General features: G+C 37.4%; 1 protein-coding gene and 1 long non-coding RNA gene across 12 annotated transcripts; one reads left to right on the top strand and one right to left on the bottom strand.

Annotated features, from left to right (window-relative positions):
* The first annotated feature begins 860 nt into the window (after positions 1 to 860).
* LOC122014655 lies at positions 861 to 25,473 on the top strand. 11 transcript variants are annotated; one of them, XM_042570989.1, is made up of 11 exons: positions 861 to 1,360; positions 1,455 to 1,504; positions 1,586 to 1,859; positions 4,204 to 4,302; positions 4,405 to 4,460; positions 4,551 to 4,662; positions 17,359 to 17,538; positions 17,677 to 17,934; positions 18,242 to 18,344; positions 18,555 to 22,632; positions 24,179 to 25,473. In XM_042570989.1, the coding sequence occupies exons 1-7, from the start codon at positions 1,250 to 1,252 to the stop codon at positions 17,488 to 17,490; spliced, it is 834 nt and encodes a 277-aa protein (XP_042426923.1). In that variant the 5' UTR covers positions 861 to 1,249; the 3' UTR covers positions 17,491 to 17,538; positions 17,677 to 17,934; positions 18,242 to 18,344; positions 18,555 to 22,632; positions 24,179 to 25,473. The 11 variants fall into 11 exon arrangements, with proteins under 11 accessions (XP_042426923.1, XP_042426925.1, XP_042426926.1 ...); XM_042570991.1 differs by having other exon boundaries at positions 18,555 to 20,203; positions 21,008 to 25,473; XM_042570992.1 differs by having other exon boundaries at positions 18,555 to 20,203.
* LOC122014656 lies at positions 7,328 to 16,524 on the bottom strand. Its single transcript, XR_006120736.1, has 3 exons — positions 16,069 to 16,524; positions 11,225 to 11,327; positions 7,328 to 7,659 (listed from the first exon to the last, which is right to left on the bottom strand). It is a non-coding gene; the product is annotated as an uncharacterized LOC122014656 (long non-coding RNA).
* Positions 25,474 to 25,519: the final 46 nt, after the last annotated feature.

Here is a 25,519-nt window from a genome sequence, read left to right on the forward strand (position 1 = left end):
AAGTTATTAGGCGTCGAGTAAGGGGTGACTTCTGACCACTCGTTCAAACCCAAACTATAACTTGAGGAATGATGAATTCAGGAATTGATCACAATTAATTGTGATCGGATCACAACTATGATTCGATGATAATTAAGTGGTCCATCCTTATTTTATTTTTTTATGGACCAAGAGATATGCTCCCATAACATAAATATGTATTATAGTAATTATAATTTTATAGTTTTATAGTTATTACAATATAAATATTATTGAACAAATTAAATTTATATTATAATTATAATTTTGTAATCGGTATAATATGAATGATGGTAAATAAAATAATTCTATGATGTAATAACTATAGTTTAAATATGATTGGATATGATAAATTTGTATCTTAATAATTAAGAAATAGTAACAATTATAATGTAAATATTAAATGAAGAAGTCCCGTCCATATTATAATAATTAAGAAATTATAATTACTATAATGTAAATATTATGCAACATATTAATTCCAATCATAATTTAAATTTAAAATCTCTGTCAACCGATTAAAATCAGCCGATCACTGTACTCGAGACTAACCCTATAAAATTTATAAGGCGGTTAGACTGAGATATTTTTTTTTAATATTTTAAAAACGGAAGTATATTTTTCATTTCAATGGAGAGATAATGACGTAACGATGAAATTATTATTTTATGATTGAAAAATCATGAGTTAGAATTTTGAAAATAGTATCTTGTAAAAAATTAAGATATCGGGACTCCACATAACGAGAGTGCATGAGACATATTTTTTTTTTATTCTACAATAATTAAGAGGCATTTTTAATTTTACTATAATTAAAGTCTCATTTTTATTTTCGCAGGAATAGTGTACATTCGACTTCTCATCATCGCTGCTCGCCTCTCTCAGCTAAATGAAGTAGCGGAGGGAGCCCTCCGGCCCTTCTCTGTCGTCTCTTCTCATCTGCTTACTCCAAGTCCTCCGCTTCCTCCTTCGGTCAGCTCCGATCCTTCCTACGCAATGCATCTTCTCCCTGCAAGCGCAGATCGCTCCAGGAGTTAGGGTTTGGTTCTCCAACCCTTATCGCACCGCTGTGAAACCCTAGGACCGTTGTCACTTGTCGCCTCCGATCCCCCTTTGAAGGCTCGAGTAACCTTTTTGGGACGCGGAAACTGGTTTTGTTGCGCTCTTCTTCTTAGGTGCCGGGGCGGATTCCGATCCGCCCTTCGGGATCGAAACCAGCTCGGTCGGTTCCATGGAGGCTGTTGCGGGTCTTAACAGAGCCATTCCAGCGTCCTCCTCCCATTCTTCAAGGAAGGAGTGGCGCGCTATGCCGGACGTCCCCTATCGAAGCAATGGAGGCGAGGTGAGGTGGAGAGGGCACGTCGTTTTCTATTGTTGGGTTGCTCGTGGTTATGTTTCGCATCTTTTACAAAATTTATATGTTTAATGCTGGCAAGAGCTGGAGCATGTTGATACTGCCCAATCAGCCGAGAGAACAATACATGAGGTATGTTTCTGTTAGGTTGTTGTCTAAGAAGAAAAGTCTTTTTCCTCCCTTGTCTCAGTAGGCAAAGAATTTTACGACAAGGAATCACCATCTGAGTGCAACACGGGCTGGAAAGGTGCAGGTTGGTGTAGGGACGTACGATGCAGGCTTCTGTTCAATTACAATTGATAATGGCAGTCGAATGAACGATGATATGTTGCAGCGGAAGTTGCAAGAGATCACAAGTCTGAGAGAACAGCTTCAGCAGATGGAGATTGAACTAGCTAGGACAATTGCTAGGTCTGAGATGATGGAATTGCAGAATAGTTTTGAAATTAAGCTTAAGGAGCAGATTGATAGCAATAACAACCTGAAGGTATCTAAGATAAGCACTTTTATTTTCCACGACACAAAAGAAAGCCTAGCTTGAACTTATGGTGTTTCTCTTTAACAGTTGTTGTGGCATAGGACTTTTCAACTGTTATACGTTGCATTTTGTTCCTGAATTCTGATCTAAATAGGTTACTTGATGCAACTCATACTATTTCTTATTTCCCTTAACTCCTACTGTTAACATCATCGTCATTGTAGAGTTTGCTCTTGATTTTCTTATTCTGATCATAGTTTTTTTTTAATGGTTGGAGATTGAAAATTTTCAAACCTCTACACGGATAAACTTGCTTCTCCCTTCCACTATAGAATATTTGTTGTTTTACTTTAGTTTTCGATTGATCCTATCCGGAATCTGAGTCAGACGGACCGCCAGGCGAGGTGGATGGAATGTTGACCGAATCGCGACGTCCCGGAGGGGGGGTGTGCTGACTTCTATGTTAACCAAGTCTTCAGAAGTCCTCTGGTCAATGCTACCTGCAGCCAATGACTGGGTCCCCCCGGTCTCTGGTACCCCGAGGTTCGAGGCAGATCCAACGAATATATAAATAACAGGCTAATAATATAATAATGAAATAAATGAGGGGTAAGCACGAAAAACGTACTCTGGCCCGGGGGGCGCCCTCGGATGGGACGCTAGTCGAGTTATCGTGATCCAGAAGGGTAGATGAATGTGCCGGACGAGGAGCTGGATTTGATGAAGTGGAGCTGGACACATCATGGAGCCAGAAGTGGCGGCACGAAACTAGATGCGACCTCGGCACACAGGCAGGGATAAGACATCGGCACGCAAGCCGGGATACAAATATCGGTGTGCAGGCTGGGATACAAATATCGGCACGCATGCTAGGATACAATAATGGCACATAGATCGGAATTCAACCATAGCTCGAAGGCCGAAACATAATAGCGATGTGCAATGGTGCACTACGGTTGTAGCTCGGGATACGACACACAAACTGGATCATCACAAGGGTCGGAATACAACAGTGACATAGAATCGGAGTTGGGACAGAGTCGGCGCATGGACGTCCGACACATGGACTGCCGGCAAGTGGTGGCTGCGGTGTGAAGAGACTATCGGCAAGTGGTGGCTGCGGTACGTGGCGGCGGTGCGAAGAGGCTCTCGGCAAGTGGTGGCTGCAGTGCGTGGCGGCGGTGCGAAGAGGCTGCCGGGAAGTGGTGGCTGCAGCGCGAAGAAGCTGTCGACAAGTGGTGGCTGCGGCGCATGGAAGTTGCCAGCAAGTGGTGGCTGCGGCTCATGGAAGCTGCCGGCGAAGGAAGGCTGCCGGGAAGTGGTGGCTGCGGCGCGAAGAGGCTGCCGACAAGTGGTGGCTGCGACGCATGGAAGCTGTCGGCAAGTGGTGGCTGCGGTGCATGGAAGTTGCCGGCGAAGGGGGGCTGCCGGGAAGTGGTGGCTGCGGCGTGAAGACGAGGGAGAGTGCAGCGATGGGAACTGCCGAGCGACGTCTTACAGGCGAGCGTGAGAGAGGAAGAAGAGTTTAGAGGCGACAAGTCGACAAGGACGGCAGGGAGAAAGAGGCGACGACGGCCTCTCGCGTGGCTTCGGCGGCGGCGCGGAGGAGGAAGAAAGAAGAAGGGCTTTGGCCAGCGTCGCGAGGAGGTGGGAGAGGAGTAGAGGTGGAGGCCGGCGGCCGGTGTTGGCACCGGCGAGGAGCGCGGGAGGGAGGAAGAAAGATCTCTTCCTTCCTGTTGGCGGCCGCGGACTCCAAAGACCAGCCTCCCTTTCGAACATGATGAACCGTGCCCTAAAAGGACTCCCGTCAAATGACCAAAACACCCTCCCTTTTCCCCTTAATTACCCCAATGCCATCCAATATATCCACATCATCGATAGTTAAAGATGTCTGTTCAATTATTGTATAATATGTAATTCTGTCTTATTTGGTGCTCCAGAATATAGTTATGGTTACTACAGTATATAATGCAAGCACCAGTTATTATTATTATTATTATTATTTTAAAATTTGATGACATAACTGGTTTCTGAGTCTTTTGGTTGCTTTATATGTGCTGTTTTGTGAAACCTCTTTGGGACATTTGCTAATTTCTTTCCCCATACATTGAAGTAGTTTGAATATCGTAATATGTATTTTGAAATGTCTCATTCTCCATTCTTTCAGTCTCGTGTTTGTCTGATGGCTATTTCATTTGCATCAACGATTTGTTGAGTACTTCTATGCTTCAAATGCTTTGAAATGTCCAAATTCTCCATTCTCAGTCTCATGTTTGTCTGATTGAGGTTATTTCACTTGCATCAATGACTTGTTCCATACCTATGCATAATACATTATTCTACTCCTTGACAGGAGCAAGTTCATGAAAGGGAACCACACATACTTGAACTCGAGAGGAAAGTCGAAGAGAAAGACAGGGAGCTACAAACTATGAAAATTGACAGTGAAGCTGTTTGTGTTTTCTGTCTCCGATTTCTATTAATCTTCCTCTATGTAGATTTTTAGTTTTGTTCTAAGAATTTTATTTTCTTTTTACTTTTTATTTTGTTATAGGCATGGGCTAAAGAGGACCTTCTTCGGGAGCAAAATAAAGAATTAGCCAGCTTCAGGTATGTGTAGTTTCTCTGATTCAATGATCTTATGCATTTTCTAAGTAAATATACTGCTAGAATCATGAGCTTGCTATTTCCTATATGTAGAAGGGAGCTTGATAACACTGAATCAGAAAGAGCACAGCATCTTAACCAAATTTGCGATCTCCAAGAACACATTCAAGGGAAAGACAGTCAAATTCTTGCATTGCAGGATCAGGTTGATTTCTTAAATTTTCCTACTTTATTTAACTTTTTCGCAATTATCTGAGAGCCATATACTACTTGCAGTTGAAACTTAGGTTATCCATCTCTTTGAAAATTCAGTAACATCTTGATTTTTTTTTTTCATCTTGTCTCCCATTTGTGGTTACTCACTTAGAGATACTATTTTATTTAAATTATCATTCAAGTAATTGTGATTGATGATGATTTAGCATAACCTACATGGTAGTTATCTGATTTTTGATCACTACTACTGGTTAATTTCCATGATTTTCTTGTATAAGGGACATTCATCTGGTTCATGTCAAAGGAATACATTTCATGAACTTGGTTAATTATTTGGTCATATGTTCTAACTCCATAGTTGATGTCAAAAGGATTGATATCTTTTAGTTTGGTAGGAGTTTAGTGTGTATCTTTTAACCTGATAATAGTTTATTGGGACTATTATATTTTCCATTTAGTGCATTTTCCTTTTTAATTTGGTTGGTATTAATCAACTTTTGATTAATAAAAATATTCCATAATTAATCTCGGTGTGAGGTTTTTTTCCCCATCGTGTGTGATAGGTATTCCATGCCTCATTAATTCATCTCAATTTTATGTGATCTAAAAGTTTAATTTGGTGCTGCATCAATTTCGTATTAATTCTCTCTGTCAACGTACTTGTGCTGCACCTAGATACCATGCATGCGATTCTTGTATTGCTGCTTTACCTTTCTGCCTTTTCTATTAATTCTCTCACCTTAACCTAGTGTTCTTCTTAACCATCACGTCCTTGATGGCTCCAGAACCTGATTAAAGCATTATCACTCGTTTTCAACTCCTTTAATGTCAAATGATATATTGTTTATTTTTTACTTCATTCTCTTTATTTACTTAAAGTACTTCTAAAACTTTAAGTATCTTTATTTTTACTTTATTATCTTTGTTGAAATGGAGGAAAAGGTAAGGTGTTTTATATGATTGTAAAGTACCACATGAGCAGAAGATGAGAGTTGCAGAGATGAGGATGCAAAGGTAGATGTGAGGATGAGCAGAATAAGAAATGAGAGCATTAGAGAGAAAATTGGAGTTGTATCTATTGAGGAAATACTTCGAGAGACACATTTAATATGATACAAACATGTACTTAGATGCCCAATAAATGCTCTAGTTTGCCAATGTAAAACTATGACAAATACGCACATCAAAGTAGGAAGAAGATCAAAAAAGATTTAGTTAACTACAATAAAATAAGATAAAATTTATTTAAGTATAGATGATAATATAGTAGGGGATAGAGTCCAATGACGTAAAAGGATCAATATAGCCTACCCATCTAGTGGGATAAAGCTTGGTTATATCTTTATTTACTTTATATTTGCTTGTGTAGTTAGTTATCATTAAGAAAATCTTTCAACTTAGTAGTCTGAACCAAAGTAAGCATTATTCTAATGCTGGCTTTCTTGGTAATAAGCCTTCTAGGACTAGATACACTGATGTTATATCAAGGGAGGAACATGAATGGTACTTTCAATTCCAAGCTTTTCCAAATGCTTCTTCTATGTCCATGATTCTCAAGGTAGTCTTGCACTTGTTTGGTGCATGCCTTTAGGTCAAACACTTGGATTCTCAATTTAGGAGCTACTGAGAATTTTCTGGTAATATTTTTTTTTTCCCTAGATCCTTACACTAATGTTTCATTCTACCAATGATACATTAGCAGATGGGCCACTTTCACCTCATTGTTGCTTTTTTCTATATATTATATGCCGAAATTTTCTTGGAAGTTACCATTTGTGTGAAAATGCACAAAGTAACTAAGTTGCTCAATAATTTTGTTGATTCTTTTTTCATTTGAGATTCATGATTTAGAAAGCTGAATGGTACTTAGAATGCATCTTGAGGAATGTACCAGTTCATAATGGCTACATGTTCATCTTACTCTTGTATGTGATTCTTCTCCTTTCTAAATAGACAATGACGTACTAGAATGGTAAACATTTTGTGTTCCTTTCCTAGTTGTGTTACTAAACATGCTTTTACACATTTTTAGTCCATTTTGATGTCTGATATGTTAGTCAAATTTCTTCAAAATTTGTTTTTTGGTATAACATTATTGCCCTAGATAATTATTCATGCCTGAGTTGGCTATTAGTGAAAAACAATGATATACTAGAAGGCTAAACATTTATCAGTCTTCTCTAGCGTCATTAAACATGCTTTTACACTTTTTTCCAAAGTCCATTTTGATGTTTGGGGCATTAATGGTGTTTGTTTAAGGTTTGATTTTAGGTATGTTGCTCTTTCTTGATAATTGCTCATGCATGAGCCGCTTATTAATAAAACATTGGTTGGGCTTTTCTGTAACAACCAATGATCAAATTTAGTCCTTGTCGCACTACTTTAGAGTCCCAACCACTTCTTTCGCCCAATGCCGCTATTGCATGTAAATTGCCCAAGTCATTGTGCCTTTTCCTTGATAAATCTCAAGTTCATGATCTCCTCATCTATGGTAGTCCTGCTTTAATAGTCGTGGTGAATTTTAAATTCATTTATTTTCTCAACTAGTAGATTTGCTAAATTAAAATGTCGTCTTAGAATTTACTTTTTTAACAAGTTGGTGGTTTATTATGTCGATGCATTCAGTTTTGATATTAGATAAAGGGATAAAAAAGGGCAGCTTGGTGCACGAAGCTCCCGTTATGCGGGGTCCCGGGGAAGAATCCATTGTAGTCGCCCAAAATCAATTTAATTCATTATATAAATCGTATATAACCGGCCGTATAAATCATACCGTATTACTATAAAAATTAGACCGAACCGTAATAGAATTAACAAAATAGAATCATTCTGCCCTTAAAATTTCTTACAAAATCCATCGAAAGAGGATATTTTTGTTTTTTTAACATCAAATTGAGTGCTAGCCATAATCATAGAAATCTCACTCAATCCTTCAATTCCTCAGTTCATGCTAACACCATTTGAGTACAAATCTCCTCATAATAACCTGTGATAAAAAATAATATATAAATGCAATGTATTAGCGACGTGCTAAGTAGATTTTCTCTAGAAAGAGGTTAAGCATAAGATGGAAAATTTAGGAATTTAAATAATAGTTTAGAAAGCAACTAAAGGGGCAAGTAAGCTAGCAAGTCTCAATAACATAGCGGTGCACATGAACACAAATTTAACAGAGTTTATTAAACAGAACAGTATACAATACTAAATCAATTTCAAGCGAAAAGATACAATAAATAAGCAAATAAGCATATGATATAAACAAGAGTACAAATCAACATATGAAACATAAAACATAAGGAATGAACATTAGTAATTGACATTTTATGCTACCGATCCCCCTGGATTTCATTGACACCTCTTTACCAAAATAGTGTTCAAAGTAATCTAAGTCAATATTGATGAAAGGCATATCAAGGCCAAGTGCACAACACCCAAGACGTGAGTGGTTCGTTTGGAGAAATTTCAGCAATCCCTTGGAGTGGTGTATATACCTGCCATGGTGTGATATGAGTCCACACGGTGAAGCCTATTCTTACCACACACATTTGACAACTCGAATACTGCAAAGTATCACTACATAACTTATGCTGCCACTACTAATACCCCACATTGTGAGATAAAATGAGTGGTCGAGAAACAATAAGGAATATGAAGTTCTATTTTAAGAATATTGAGAACAAAGTTAAGTGCATTATATAAATCAAGGATGGTAATATCAAGTGTTGAAGTCAAAAACATCATTGTAAGAGTTATTATGGAATTATTGGATCAATTTGTAAAATAATCACAATTGAAGATTTGTTTATAAGAAAGGATTCTCAAATTTATAGATGATTTTTTATTTATTTATAGAGTACAATATCAATAGTCATAACTTAATCAATTGGATTTTTAATTAAATAAGTCTATTATGGTCAATCTATAATAATGGTCATATTCTTTTAATAGCTGTGTCACTATCAAGGTATAAAATCTTGAACCTATACTGTTGTGTTAAATAATCAAATAGTAATGACTTGTTAATCATCTTAACTGGGTTTAGTGACTTAGTTAAATATTGAATCATGGTCTTTAACTAACATTACCTTATATATATATATATATATATAGACTATTAGAGCTACGCATATTAGGCTAAATTTTATTAATTTAGTTGGGTTTAGGAATTATGGACAACTAATTCAACCTACTAACCAGGTTAAGTGTGCTAATTCTATGAACTTGGTGTAAATCAAGATTAAGAACAAGATATGATCATGAACCAATTTGTGTTTAAGAAAGCTAATAATTATAATTAATCAAACTAAGTTAAATTCATCAAATAACTAATCAAGTCATCATTGGTTGGTTGCATGCTACATGTATGTTCATTATTGTGCCTCTTACATCTCAAGTTAAGGTAATAATTACCTTAAATTATAAAACTATGGATACCAAACAGGAGAAAATTGTAACCTTTACCTATGGGACAATGGCGCAACTCCATAAACTTGGTACAGATTACACATTCAATTTCATATAAATTGATCCCTAACCAAAGTATGATTTACTCCTAAATATCTTAGTTGAGTCAAGAGGGACCAAAAATTCTAATGAGTCTGGCAACCATTTTTTAAAATAATGCTAAATTATTAATTAGTAAGTTGATCCAAGTAATTACGATATAGTAAGAAATGTAACTAACCTTTACTTATGGGTTCAAGATTTGGTTAGAACTCGATGACAAAACAATGGCTTTAAATCTATATTCAATCATGGTTTAATTTTGGTCTTAGTTAAACTCAAGATCTGTGTTCTTGAACATGATTTGGCAAGTCAATGACTGCACAATCTAACATTTAACTGGTATTAAATTAAAGAATAAAGATTTAGGTTAAGTCTAGGTTCCCAAGGGACTACGTTCAATCGTCAATATTAGACTCTAATTAGTTCGTAATTCATAAAAAATATCTAGTTGAGGTTCAATAAGTCAACAATCATTAAGTTACATATTTATTATAGATAGTATCCAGGGATCACTATAATGACTAATTCAAATTCAATTTGATTAAAATTCTAATCCAAAAGAAATCAACCTTATCATCAATTTGTCCATATCTCAAATAATTAATTTACCATCATATCATAAAGAAATCTACTTGTTACTTGATCTAACTATTAGAAAATTTACCCATTAGATAAAGAGATCTAGCAATCTTACCTAATTTGTGAATTTACAGAACTATCTAATTACAATCTGTATAAATGACTAGAAAGATACTAAATCTGGTCTTTCATAAACATTGTACTAATTGAATGTATCCTCTGAAAAAATAATAAATAAATCACAATACCCAAAGCTATATGGAAGGTTAAAGGATGCATGCATTTCCATTGTAGCCCCTATAATAATGAATTGTAAAACTTTAGCCAACTTAAAGATTATATTAGTTGCATTGTTTATACAAAGAAATGTTTGATGAAGCATGTATTTGCATCTATAGATGTGAAAATAGGATTTATCAGTATGTCAATTAAAATTTTCTATTCTCATACCGACTAAAATTACAGATTCTCTATGATGTATCAGATTGTACTAGTAACTAAAATGGGGTTGTAGTTAATATGCAACAAGTCATGACTAAAGATACCAAAAGAACAAAGATACGAATAGAATAAGAACAAAATTTTCAAAAATATGTGCATGGCAAAGATAAAAGTGGAAGAACCTACTCTTGTTTGGAAAAAAAAAACTAACTCTCTTCTTCCCACCATTGGTGAACCAATGGTTTCAGCATGGGAGGAGGAGAGGGAGCTTATTTATAATACTGTTGAAGGAAAATACGAAGCTTTCTCTGTAAGAAAGCATTAAATTGAATCAAATGAATACCATAACTTATAATCAATTTAAAAATCAAAATTTACTAAACATAAAAATATTTTAGACATTTAGGCTTCAAAGTTCAAATTACAAATTCCAATTTGAGGTTATAATATAACATTTAATTTGAAATTTTCCTAAATAAGATTATAACATGGGTGAATCTTTAGGTGGTTGTCTGATTGTGCTAGTTGGGTCAAAATATCAAAATTTAATTCACTTTACAATTCTATATTGAATGCCTGGTGATTTTTAATTGAGGGATGTCAAAATATTCCAAAGTAGGCTCTACCCACAATTTGCAGTCAGCTAGAAATAATCTGGAGATTGCTATAGTATGCCAATTGCTGAAAATCATTTACCGACCTTCTGTTGATTGTTGACAAAAGCTGTAATATTACTATTTGCTGATGGAGCCCTTAATTATTGAGGGCCTCATCATGGCTTCCCTTATGAAGAACTCTTAATAATTGAGGGTCTCATCATGGTTTCCTATTGAGAATTTTCTTATAAAGCAATTAGAGTGGTTTTTAAAATTTCAATTCTTTATTTAGGACATCCTAAAACAAGTCCTATATGATTTTTGCAATAAGACAGAATTGTTAGGTTTTGGGGGATGCATTGCAATCATTTCCAGCATAGTCTGGATTGAAAAAGTTTGTGAACTAGGTAGTCAACAACTTGAACTCACCGGCTCCTGCCAGAAATCAACTTTAGGTGAAGTTAATGCAGCATTTCTCAACTTGATACTCAACATAATCAGGCATTGGTTAAGCTGGTCCAACTTCAATTTCCTTTAGCAATAAAAGATGACTGAATAAACTTGACCTCCATGAGCAACATATAAATATATAACTCAACTTGAATAAACTGTACATTTAACCAAGAAGTCTTGATAACTGAGAGTCTCATCATGGTTTCCTATTGAGAACTTTCTTATGAAGCAAATAGAGTGGTTTTTAAAATTTTTAATTCTTTATTTAGGATGTCCTAAAATAAGTCCTATCTGATTTTTGCAATAAGATAGAATTGTTAGGTTTTGGAGGATGCATTGCAATCATTTCCAAAGCAGTCTACATTGAAAAAGCTTGTGAACTAGGTAGTCACAACTTGGACACACTGGTTCCTGCCAGAAATCAACTTTAGGTTAAGTTAATGCAACATTTCTCAACTTGATACTCAACATAATTAGGCATTGGTTAAGCTGGTCCAACTTCAATTTCCTTTAGCAATAAAAAATGACTGAATAAACTGACCTCCATGAGCAACATATAAGTATACAACTCAACTTGAATAAAACTGTACATTTAGCAAAGATTAAGTTAGTTTAGCTCATTTGAAGTGTTTTTGTTGATAATTGGAGGTGATTTAATCCCTTTAAGAATTCTAAGTCCATTGATCTTTACTTATCTGAAGCATAATATGGCATTCCGCCATTTATCGAAATACACTAATTTGTCTTAGGATATATGACTATTTTTTGGTGGGGCATAAAACAACCAACTAATTATTTACCATGTCATTATAATTATACAGATGAAGATCTAAATACATGAGGTTAAGTTTAGCCTGAATGGAATATGTGCTTGTCATAAACACAGTTCTCAGTTATTTAGAATAATGATCACTTAAACATGAGATTAATTTTAGCCTGAACACAATAGGTGCTAGTCATAAACACAGCACTCAGTTAGAATTTTATGTTAACCATGATACAAATAAGTTATTAACTTGTGATGCCAATTTCTAAATTCAATAATTCTTGCCTAATATCTTGACTCCATTCAATATAGCTTGTCAAGCTTCTAATAGGTAGATTTGCTCAAGCTGAGTGCATCCAAGACCAGAGTTCATGACGCTCCAACTTATAAACATTGTTGTGTTATGTGCTATCATTCTAGTGTAAATATATGAGATCTTCAGAGGTTATCATACTCATGGAGTGCTTTTGGTGCTAATGGTGGAGACCAATGATGAATTTTATTTGATTGAGCTTTTATTACTAGTCAATAGAAATTCACTAAAACAGCTCAAGATTGATAAGATTAATATGATAGGATTGAAATCTCATTTGACCCAGTGGATTTGATTATCATCCATTAGTATTTAATTTATCACTCGTATGTTTTTACAGCTGGCTTAAAAATTATGATATAGTTGTGACAGCGGAAAAGAATAGAAGATAAGATTTTTGGAAAAATGTTACGAAATCTCTTTCTAGCATTATTAGATTATTTAAGGATTTTGATTGTTTTTAAAAATGAAGAATCTGGATAATATAGGCTCAATCAATGTTTGCAACTTGTCGATGTGATCTCATATTATTTGTTTGTGTAATGCTTATAAATGCCTATTGCAATAACTGAATGCTGCCTGTTTTTTTCTTGATTTCTTAATCATTTTAATTATGCCTAAGTTGTCTATTCCAAATGAATTTATATTTCTTTTGCTTCTAAGGGAAAATGAATTCCTTGTCCTGATTGCTAGCCTGTGATCAATTTTACATCTTTTTGCAGCAACTCTGAAGCCTGATATAAAGAGGGAGAGAGGAAAGAAAGGACGCAAGTCTTTGCCCCCTTCTAAGAAACTACGTCAAGAGGCACAGAGGGTTCTTAAAGAACGTGTTCAAGCAATTGTTGAAAAGAAAGGAGTTGATCGTTTCGAGACTTTTTAGACTCTGTAAAGTGAGTAAAAGTAAAATGCGGAAATAGGGTAAGAAATAACATTAAATTGTGCCAGGGTAATCGTCGCCAGACGCGGGGCCGTGCTGCGGCACATCGCGGGATCATCAGATGCGTAGTAGGAGTCGCCATGTGTCACCGTCAGATGCGGATGTGGAGCCGTCAGATGTGGGGCCGTCGTCGCCAGATGCGGAAGGCGGGACCAGGGGCAATTATTGGAGGGATTCAATGGTCCCCACCTATTTAGTAGGTGGGGACCATTGAATCCCTCCAATCCCAATAGTGGACCAGGGCCTAGTTCGCTACAAGCGGACCAGAGGATCCCTGCTCCATCTCCGATGGCTTTCCAATTTTTCGAGGGTTTTTCCAAGACCCGGTTGTCGCTCAAGTTCAAGGTGAAGTTTCGCTCCATGGGATTAACCCTGGTTTTTATTTTCTTCTTGGCGGCGTCTTCATGGTGTTGATGAAACTCGCTGTCGAGACGAGCCCGCATTTGGCGGCTCCGCATCCGCATTTGGCGGATCAACGTCTGGCGGTGACACATGGCAATACCGACTACGCATCTGGTGACCCCGCACAGCGCCGCTGTACGGCCCCGTGTCTGGCGACGACGACCCCGCATTTGGCGGCTCCACATCCGCATATGGTGGATCAGCATCTGCCGGCGACACATGGCTACACCGACTACGCATCTGGCGACCTCGCGATGCGCCGCCGCACGGCCCCGCATCTGGCGACGACGGCCCCGCGTCTAGAGCAAGGATCCTCTGGTCCTGGTTAACTGTAGTGACTTGATATAAAAAAGTATATCAAAATCTAATTAAAAATAAGGGAAAAAAATAACTTGATAAATGTTAAACCATTAATCGTCTAATCTATTAAATGAAAATTTTAGTGGAAAACTAAAAATAAATAAACTTGTGGGGGTAAAATAAAATTTGCACATCCGATTCCTCTGCAGACGCCGAGGGAGAGCCTGTCACATTTGATTCCTCTTCTTGAATTTGTTCAAAGTGTAAATTGTTATCCAAATGTTGCAATTGCTTATAGAATTTTGTTGGTTATGCCTATCACAGTAGCATCGATTGAATGAAGTTTTCCAAAATTAAAATTATTAAAAACATATATGAGATCGTCAATGTCTCAAGAAAGATTAAATGGATTGACAATTTTATGTATTGAGAAAGACATCTTGGAAAATCTTGAAACTAATAATATTATAGAAGATTTTACAAATAGAAATGCTAGAAGAAGTCATTATAGATAAATTATATATTATTAGAAATTTATTTGGGATCTTATTTTATCATTTCGCCTAGGACCTCTGAGTTGAAGGATCGGTGCTGCTTCCGAGGAGACGAGAAGAGAGATTGATACCAAAAAGCAGGAGGAAGAGGAGGAATGGAGGAAGGGTCGATGGTTCAAAATTGAGGCGTTTGGCTTTTGCCATGAGTAGGGTGGGGAATCCGTTGCTGGCTCTCCCTCGGCATCTGCGGAAGAGATCAGATGTGCAAATTTTATTTTACCCCCACAAGTTTATTTATTTTTAGTTTTCCACTAAAATTTTCATTTAATAGATTAGAAGATTAATGGTTTAACATTTATCAAGTTAATTTTTTCTTATTTTTAATTATATTTTGATATATTTTTTATATCAAGTCACTACAGTGAACTAGGACTAGAGGATCCCTACACCAGATGCGGGGCCATCGCCGCGAGACGCGGGGTCGTGCGGCGACGCGTCGTAGGGTCGCTAGATATGTAGTCGGTGTAGTCATGTGTCGTTGGCATATGCTGATCCGCCAGATGCGGGGCCGTCGCTACCAGATGCGGGGCCGTCGCCGCCAGATGCGGGGCCGTCGCGACCAGACGCGGGGCCGTGCGCGGTGCGGGGTCGCCAAATGCGTAGTCGGTGTCGCCATGTGTCGCCGCCAAACGCCGATCTACCAAATGCGGATGCGGAGCCACTAGATGTGGGCTCGTCTTGGCGGCGTTTCTCGACGGCGAGTTTCATCAACACCATGAAGACGCCGCCAAGCAGTAAATGAAAACTATGGTTAATCCCATGGAGCGAAACTTCACCTTGAACTTGAGCGGCAACCGAGTCTTGGAAAAACCCTCGAAAAACTGGAAAGCCATCGGAGATGGAGCAGGCCCTGGTCCACTGCAGTGATTGGAGGGATTGGAGGGATTCAATGGTCCCCACTTGCTAAACAGGTGGGACCATTGAGTCCCTCCAATCACTGCCCCTGGTCCCGCCTTCCGTGTATGGCGGCGACGACCCCACATCTGGCGGCTCCGCATCCGCATCTGGCGGTGACACACGGCGACTCCTATTACGCATCCGGCGATCCCGCGACGCGCCACCGCACGGCCTTGCGTCTAGCGGCGATGACCTTGGCACAATTTAGTGTTATTTCTTACCCTATTCCGCATTTTATTTTTACTCATTTTACAAAGTCTAAAAGTCTTGGATGTGATTGGAGAGGATAATCATTTGCACTTAGCTATGGTTTTTCACTAATGAGCAGTCATGGTCTATATTCTTTGGTAGGAGGTTTCTTAAGAACTTTTGGAATTTAATTTTGTCCACAATTAAACATCATAAATTTGTAGTATTTTCGATATGCACACGGAAATTTGATGAATCTTGAGATTAATGGAATTCCATGGGCTTTTGTGCTTGCTTAATAAACTATAAGGTATTTTCTTTAAATGAATGCATTATTTTTTATTATGATGTTAACTTTAAGATCTAAGTTAGCACAACTTGCTCCCTTCTTTGATATCTCAAAGAAAACCAGGGTGCAATGGGAGGGAGTGTTGTACCATTTATTGGACATGTAAGACTTACAGATCTCGTAGCCTCGGAAGGACTTCCATCAGATTCTTACAAGATCTCAGTATAACTCTTGCACAATCCCTTGCTCATTATTCTGCTGCTGTCATTGAGTTTCCTCCTGGAGATAGTGCTCTTCTCAGATCTACTAAGCCAAAATCTTTACTCTCAGGCTCTCTTTTCCATTCTTTCCTTCGTTTGTATTTTTCTTTACTCTTTTGTAAGCAAGAGGTTTCTCCACCTCCAAAGCTATTCGAGAAGGAGAAAGCTAGTGGAATTTGTGGAGCGACTTATCAAAAGGTCATAAGCTGTGGAATTGGAGCCTAAGGGCTACCAAATGACATAAAAAACTGAGTTATCATTGCTTTTCTCTCTTTACTTTTGTGCATTTTCTTTATCGTCCATTCCTTTGTTTTGTGGACCCTGAACATAGTTTTCTTTTTAAGGCCGCCCCCACTCCCCAGCCTTCTTTCAAATCCTACATATAATCTTTTTGAATCAGTTTGATTGGGGGGTGGGGGGTGCTATGAACTTGCTTATGAATAGTTAGAATTTTTTTTTTATAAATATGTGAACTATGTTGTATGTAAAGTTGTAATAAGTTTAGGGAAAAAGTCTAATAATTTCCTTCATTACAGCTACATTTCTTTCTTCAAGATTCAATAACTGGTGTTATAATAGGGAATTAAAAGTATCAAGAAAAGCTGACAAGACAGTGTCCTTTTGTCAAGTTACCAATAGAAAATAGATTGAGCCGTAGCAAAAAAATGCACTGACAGTTAGTGATGTGACTGCCATTTTTTTCTGAGCTTGTGAAGATGAGTGTTAATGGAAATACTTAACGGTTGTACCTAAAGATTTGTGGTAAAGTTGGTAGATAGTATCAACTTAGACAATTGTTATCTGGTTAGTGAAATTGGATTATCACATGACTGGAGGCATATTGTCAGAAGAGTTAGCACGACACACTTTTACTAAAGGGTGTGAATAAGCTTATTCACGGTTGACAGATAAATTTTCTAGAGACTGCCAATCATTCACCAAACCTATAAAATATTGTGCAGAGAATATTATGTCCACCTGCCATTTATTTTGCCAGGAGTTGCTTCCTAACTTTTTAAATATAAAACTTTGACCTGCTTGTACTGGATTTATGATAATCACAATTGGTCATTTTAATAGTTTTCTTCTTCTTCCATTCTACTGCTAATGCATTTGTTTAAAATTTGCCTGGTTATATATCCTATCCAATGATGTATCCTTCTGTTGTTTTGAAGCAAAGTAATATAATATTCTTCCTTTCAGAATCAACTTGCACAAGAAACAATTCATTTTAAGGATGAACAATTGAGGGAGGCACACTCATGGATTTCACGTGTTCAAGAAATGGATGCTTTGCATACCTCCACTAACCAGTCATTGCAAGCTGAGCTATGACAGCGCACTGAGCAGTTTAACCAATGCTGGATCGGTATCCAACGACAGGTTAGATTACTAATGCTTTGTGCCTCTATTTGCTACGAAAGTGTGATCATGGATTTTTCCTCCGCTATATTGTGCATCGGCCACAATCTTTTGTTTGGTTGCTTCCTCTTCTATAACTAATCTTTGGCGCCTTGCTAGTTTGTTGAAATGGATCGCCATCATATGCAAGTCATACAACAATTTCAACTGGAGTTGTCTGAGGCAAGGGAAAGTGCTGGAAAATACAAAGATAACCAACAAGTTAATCCTGCAAACTCCATGGATTCATCTTCTTATAATGCAAACCAGATTAATGTAAAAGATGACATCAAATCAAATGCTCTGTTGGGGTTCACATCTGATGCAAGTGTAGATGGAACTACAGCGTATATTTCAACTCCAAATACTTCTTCTAAGGTAAGATAAAGTGTGGAGGCCTTTCTTTTCATTTCATGCTACATTAACACACAAGAAACAATCTCTTCTTGTGCATGCTAGTTAAGATCGCTTTGTGCATACTTATTTTAGGACATCCTAAATAAAGAATTAAAAATTTTAAAAACCACTCTATTTGCTTCATAAGAAGGTTCTCAATAGGAAACCATGATGAGACCCTCAGTTATCAAGACTTCTTGGTTAAATGTACAGTTTATTCAAGTTGAGTTATATATTTATATGTTGCTCATGGAGGTCAAGTTTATTCAGTCATCTTTTATTGCTAAAGGAAATTGAAGTTGGACCAGCTTAACCAATGCCTGATTATGTTGAGTATCAAGTTGAGAAATGCTGCATTAACTTCACCTAAAGTTGATTTCTGGCAGGAGCCGGTGAGTTCAAGTTGTTGACTACCTAGTTCACAAACTTTTTCAATGCAGACTATGTTGGAAATGATTCCAATGCATCCCCCAAAACCTAACAATTCTGTCTTATTGCAAAAATCATATAAAAATCATATAGGACTTATTTTAGGATATCCTAAATAAAGAATTGAAAATTTTAAAAACACTCTAATTGCTTTATAAGAAAATTCTCAATAGGAAACCATGATGAGACCCTCAATTATTAAGAGTTCTTCATAAGGGAAGCCATGATGAGGCCCTCAATAATTAAGGGCTCCATCAGCAAATAGTAATATTACAGCTTCTGTCAACAATCAACAGATGGCCGGTTAATGATTTTCAGCAATTGGCATACTATAGCAATCTCCAGATTATTTCTAGCTGACTGCAAATTGTGGGTAGAACCTACTTTGGAAGATTTTGACATGATTAGAGGAGTGTGGTTTATTGGAGGTGTGCCTTTAAGAATCTTCAAATGGACGCCATATTTTTCATATACTGCTGAATCTTCTGTAGTTCCAGTGTGGATACGCTTTCCAGATCTTCCAATTCATATGTTCAGCAAGGTTACACTTTTTTCTGCTGCCAGCATTATAGGGAAGCCAATTAAAATTGATGAAGCTACAGCAGACTGCTCGAGACTATCTGTTGCAAGGGTGTGTGTGGAAATTGATCTTCTAAAACCAAAGATCGAAGACTTCTGGATTGGTATAGGTGAGGAAAAGAGACTACAAAGAGTGGAATTTGAGAAACATCCAAGTTTCTGTGTTCAGTGTTTGCATCTGGGCCATTCGGTTGAGGAATGTTATGCAAGTGGAAGTAATGCGAAATCAGCTGGGTGGGGACCAGCATTGGGACCTTAACCTGGTGGTGAGGATCTAAGGGAGAAGTTAAACAAAAGGAACGAAGCTTTTACAGAAAAAGTGGATTCTGAGTTCCCTATTGAGGCACTGGATGGTAATGTTCAGAGGGTTGAAAAGCAAGTTTGGATACAAAAGAAAGGTGTTTCAAAAGAACAAGCTACTAAGTCTAAGTTTGTTAAAGCTCAAGGAAATGGTTTTTTATTGTTTGGCTGATTTGGAGGAGGAAAAAGAAGGAAGTGCTGAGAAGGTGGTTGAGCAAGTAGTGGCTGATGTGGATTCTGGAAGAAGAGGGGACATGGGTGAATTAGAGGGGAAACATGAATTGGCAAAAAAATTTTGGAAGTGGAGGAACAAGAGTTAGATGAGCTAGATGCTCATTTGGTTGCTGATTTAGATCCGGTTCCTGCTGTTAATCAGGTCAACGCATTAAAAGCTGGAATAAGGAGGGATAAGGGTAAAATTGTTGTTGGGTTTTCAGTAAAGGAGGCATGTCAACAGGATGTACAAGTCAATCGAGGTAGTTCTTTAGTTCAAAATCAGAAGGTGTCAATTCTGAAGGAGACTACAGGTCCTAAATTGGCTGCACAGGTTTTATATGGAAAGGGCCAGATTGTTATAAATCCAGGGCAGAAGGTTTCAGCAGGGGGATGTGTGGTTGCTTTACAGACTCAAGCTAGTCCAACTGGTTTGGCAGGTATACAGGAAATGGATGATAATTCTATTTTCAGGACTGAAGCTTATAATGCTGCTGTTGGTTCTGGGATTTCTGATATGGCTGGGGTGAATTTGAAGGATGAAGTTGGTAGGAATGATATTTCTAAGTCGTCTGAGGATGAGGATGATTCTGATTATGGAGAGGTAGTGGATTCTCAGAGGTCTTCATCCTTCTGGCTGGCTTCTAATGTGAAAGACCCTCTTTGGAAAACATCTACAATGTACGTACCACCTGGAGTTAGCCGAATGATTACTAGAAGTAAGGTCCAGGTACCTAAAGCTCCGTCTTCCTCTAATTCTTAAATGTCTGGCTTAATATGGAATATAAGGGGGATAGGGAATAATGCTTCTCTTAGGAGATTAATTTACTTGAAGAAGGTTCATCATATTAATTTTATGGGAATTTTGGAACCATTTATTCCACTTGATGCTAATTTCATTACTAAAAGATTGGGTTTCGATGGGGCTATTTCTAATTGTTCTGGTAAGATTTGGTTTTTGTATGATTTTTCAATAATCTGTACTGTGCTGATGGATAATGAACAGTTTTTGCATCTTAGAATTTGCTCGCCTAATTTTCCTATATCTATATTGGTAACTGTGGTATATGCGAAGTGTGATAGAGCTGAAAGGAGAAAATTATGGGATGATGTTTTGGCTGTTAAACCGAATATGGATGAGTTTTGGCTAGTGGTGGAGATTTTAATGTAATATCAGATATTATTGAGCATTCGGCAGGGTCTCTTGCTAAGCCTGGCGTCACAAGTGAATTTAATAATTTTAGTATGTTAGCTGGACTTCTAGATGCTGGATTTGTGGGTGATAGATTCACGTGGACAAATGGCAAAGTTTGGAAGAGGTTGGATAGGGTTTTGGTTTCAACATATTGGGGAGAACAAAAACATATGGTAAGGGTGGAACATTTGAGTAGGGCAGCTTCAGATCACTGCCCTTTGTATATCTCTTTCCCTAGCTTTACTATGCCAAGGGCCTCATTCAGGTTTCAAAAAATGTGGATTAAACACCATAATTTTCCTCTTACAGTACGATTGAATTGGATGTTACCGTGTTCAGGTTTTGGACTTCAGACATTTCAATTCAAGCTTAAAAGGTTGAAGACACATTTGAAATGGTGGAATGAGGAGGTATTTGGTAATATTTTTGAGAATGTAAAGAAGGCTGAAGAGAATTTTGAGTTGGCAGAAAAGGCTTTTGATCGCTCTCCAACGATAGAGAATAAAATGTATATGGCTAAATGTCAAGCTTCTTTGTTTCATATATTAGATATGGAAGAAATGTTTTGGAAACAAAAAGCGGCGGTGAAATGGTTCGGAGAAGGTGAAAGGAATACTAAATTCTTTCATAATTTGGTACAGAAAAGGAGGATGACAAGCCAAATATTCAGGATTTGGGATGAAGGAGTTTGTTTGGAGGATAATAATCTTATCCAGATTTCTGGAGTTCATTTTTTTGAAGATCTATTAACAGGGGAGGACTTCGAGTGTGATTCTGTAGGTATGGACGTCATACCATAGTTAGTGAGTTTGGAAGAGAATCAAGCCTTGCCAGTATTACCATCTATTGAGGAGCTGAAACGTGTGGTATGGGAGATTAGTGAAGACAGCGCAGCTGGACCGGATGGTTTTTCTGCAGCTTTCTATGTGGCTGGGAAATTATAAAGGAGGATCTGTACCAAGCTATTTTAGAATTTTTTTCAAGGGGGTTCTATCCCTAAAGGCATGGCAGCAACGACAATAGTGCTTATTCCTAAAGTTGACAATGTGCAGTGTTGGCAAGAATTTAGACCAATTAGTTTATGTAATGTTTCTAATAAAATTGTATCTAAATTGTTGGCAAACAGGCTGAGCTTGATGTTGGATAAAATTATATCTCCATCACAGAGTGGTTTTGTGGCTGGAAGATTAATTTATGATAATATTTTGTTAGCACAAGAATTCAATCATAAGTTGAACTATCATATTAGAGGAGGAAACTTAATTTTGAAATTGGATATGGCTAAGGCATATGATAGAACCCAATGGAGTTTTTTGTTTAGAGTTATGGTTGCTTTTGGTTTTTCTGACAAGGTTATTGATATGATCAAGAGATGTATCAGTGATTGCTGGTTTTCGGTGAGAATTAATGGACAGTTGTCTGGTTTCTTTCATTCAAAAAGAGGGTTAAGACAAAGTGATCCTATATCTCCTTTACTTTTTATTATAATGGCGGAATTTCTATCACGAGGTTTGGATGGCTTATTTGTTAAATATCCTCAAATGTTTTTTGAATCTGGATGTACTATGAGGATTTCTCATTTGGCTTATGCGGATGATGTGATAATTTTGATGAATGACTCGATAAATTGTGTTAAAAGGATTTGAAAGTTTTTGGATTTTTACATGGCTTCTTCGGGTCAATCTATAAATGTTGCCAAGAGTTCTTTCTATCCTTCAAAATCGATTTCTACTGATAGAAGGGGTCAGATTGCAAGTATTACAAGTTTTAAGGAAGGTACTGCTCCGATCATGTACTTGGCTGTGCCAATATTCTCCGGCAATTGAAAGGCAATTTATTTTCAGCCTCTTTTAGAAAAAGTGAGGGCAAGGTTGCTTGGTTGGAACCTCTCTAGGCTTTTTCACGGAGGTCAGCTCATGCTTATTCAAAGTGTTTTGTGTTCAGTGCCTCTTTATTTAATGCAGGTATTGCTCCCTCCTTTATCCATTCTTCATTAGTTAGAAATGATAATTGCTAATTTCTTTTGGGGCCCTTTGGGCTCCAACAAGAAGCCACATTGGATTAGTTGGGATGATATTTGTAAACCAAGATTGGAAGGTGGATTGGGGATACGAAGGCTCTCGGATGTTGCTATGGCGTTTACATTGAAATTTTGGTTTCGATTTAGGGAGCAAATATCTTTTTGGGCAATTTTTATGTCTAAGTTGTATTATGGTGGTGCTTCTCCATGTGTGGTTCCTTTAAAAAGAAATGCTTCCCCATGTTGGCGTCGGCTTGTGAAGTTACGGAATTATGGAGAAAATAATATAGGTTGGATTATTGGAAATGGAGAAATTAATTTCTGGTATGATAATTGGTTGGATAGTGGTCCTCTCTACCTTTTGTGCCCAATTTTTGGCAAGAATTGTTGATTTTATTGATAATTTGGGCTGCAATGTAAATGAGCTTCAAAGTTGTGTGCCGGAACAGATAGTTGATGAAGTTAAGGAGGTTGCTCTGCCGGGGGGAATTTCTGGTGAGGCAGGAAATGTGGAAGAGGTTGTTCAAAATGGTGCTAGGGACTGTATAGTATGAAAGCCATCTTTGGATGGAAAGTCTACTTTGAAATCTGCTTGGAAGGGTTCCTAGAAAGACCAGCAACAGGTTGGAGTTGGGCAACAACAAAGTTGTTTGGAGAACAGTATGGAGTAAGCTTATTTTCCCAAATATCTCTGTTTTTGTTTGGCGTTTTCTAAGGAAACGGTTACCTGTGGATGAAGTGCTGCAAAGGAGGGGAGTTTACCTAGCTTCAAAATGTTATTGTTGTGATTCTGTGGAGTCTTGGGATCATTTGTTTTATCATAGAGCGATTGCATTAGAAGTGTGGAGGTATTTTGCTCAATTGTTTGGTGTTGATAGGTTTTTGGTTTTTGAAAATTGGAGAAGAGGTCGGTCTTGGTCCTATGGTGGTCATATTAGGGAGGTTATCCCATTCTTGATTATTTGGTTTTTATGGTGTGCACGAAATGATGCTAAGCATCGTGGGATAAGAATAGTAGCTAAAAAGATCATTTGGAATGTTTCCAGTATATTATTTTTGGTATAGCTGCGGGGATCATTAAACCAGGGCATTGGAAGGGCTTAATTATGGCGGCTCAAAATTTGGGGTTGCTGGTGAAACGAAGAACTGTTAATACCATTTCAGTGGTGACGTGGAAGAAACCAAAGGTTGGTTCAAGTTGAATACGGATGGATGCTCGAAGGGGAATCCAGGTCTATCTTCTTTCAGAGTTATCATAAGAGATCATAGTGGCAATGTTATGATGATAAAGTATGGACTAATTGGAGGGGATCGAATGTTAGGGCAGAATTGATGACAATCCTTAAAGGCTTGGAATTATGTGTAGAAAAACAGTTCTTCCCGATTTGGCTAGAGTCTGATTCTTTGATAACTTTGAAAATTTTATTGGCTTCTTATTTTTCATGGGAATGGTGTAATCTGATACGAAAAATCAAATGTATTATTTGCAGGTATAGGTATGGTTTTCTCATGTGTATAGAGAGGCCAATGCAGCAGCTGATCATATTGCTAACCAAGCGTTTATTCACTTGTGGATGATGGATTGGATGCTCCTCTTGATTTGTATACAGATAGAATATGTTATAATCATGAGATTGATAAGGAGCTTTGTGGAATTTGCAATTTGGATAAGAGTGGCCTTCCATATATTCGGTTTTCTTCAAAACCAGGTTAGAATGAAGATTGGAAAATAGAACTATGGCTGTAAAGAGCAGAATTCTTGAATGGATTCGATGGTGTTCTTGTGTATTTCAATTTGCAAGTTTTCAAAAGAGGTTAAGTGGTCTATGGGAGGTTTGTGAGAGATGAACGATGTATTTATTCCAAGGCTGTTGTGTATAGAATATAAAAGATAGATGTGGGTCGCAAAGTAGATATGCTGGGCAAGTCTTTCTGTGAGTTGGAATGTGCAAGATTTGGAGGAATTATTATGATTGGCTGTGGAATTCTTAGTGTTCCTTATTACTGAGGGAGTAGTATTTCGTCTCCTTATTGATATTATCTTGTGTTATTGACTTTCAGGAATTTTATGATGGAGGTTTTAATTGCAGAAATGTTAAGCTGTGAATGTTTGCTAGAGTGGTAAACTGTTGTTATTCGGTCTTTTTTGCAAGTGAGTTGGAGCTGCTCTCTTTAAATTGATGTATTTGGTGCAATCGCCGCTACGGGTGGCTGCTATTTGTTGATGCGCGTGAAGGAAAATTGAGATTTTGATGGGCTGATGTTGCTGTTGAATTTCTCAGTTGCTGTATTATTTGAAGTGCTCTATCTTGTGAATATTAGGATATGTAGCTGGCTTTACTATGGTTATTTTGATGCTAAGTTCGGTGGTGATGGAGGTTTTAATTGCAGAAATGTTAAGCTGTGAATGTTTGCTAGAGTGGTAAACTGTTGTTTTTCGGTGCAAGTGAGTTGGAGCTGCTCTCTTAAAATTGATATATTTGGTGCAATCGCCGCTACGGATGGCTGCTATTTGTTGATGCGAGATCACGTGAAGGAAAACTGAGATTTTGATGGGCTGATGTTGCTGTTGAATTTCTCAGTTTTCCTGTTGGGCGTTGTTTTTTTCAAATGGAAAGTTGGTTGAAATTGGTTGGCTGTGATAATGTTGGGATTTATTCTGTTTATTATGTGATGCCAATGAGTAGTACTGAAAATTTTCAATTACTATAGAGATCAATGTAAGTGGTTGGAGTCGGTGTAAATAAACTATACTTGAAGGTCAGGTTGGGCCCCCCTTCTAGTATGATTTTTCTCTTTATAAGAAATGACATATTTCCTTTAAAAAAAAA

Source organism: Zingiber officinale, chromosome 8B, assembly GCF_018446385.1.
Source record: "Zingiber officinale cultivar Zhangliang chromosome 8B, Zo_v1.1, whole genome shotgun sequence".
NCBI classification, from domain to species: Eukaryota; Viridiplantae; Streptophyta; class Magnoliopsida; order Zingiberales; family Zingiberaceae; genus Zingiber; species Zingiber officinale.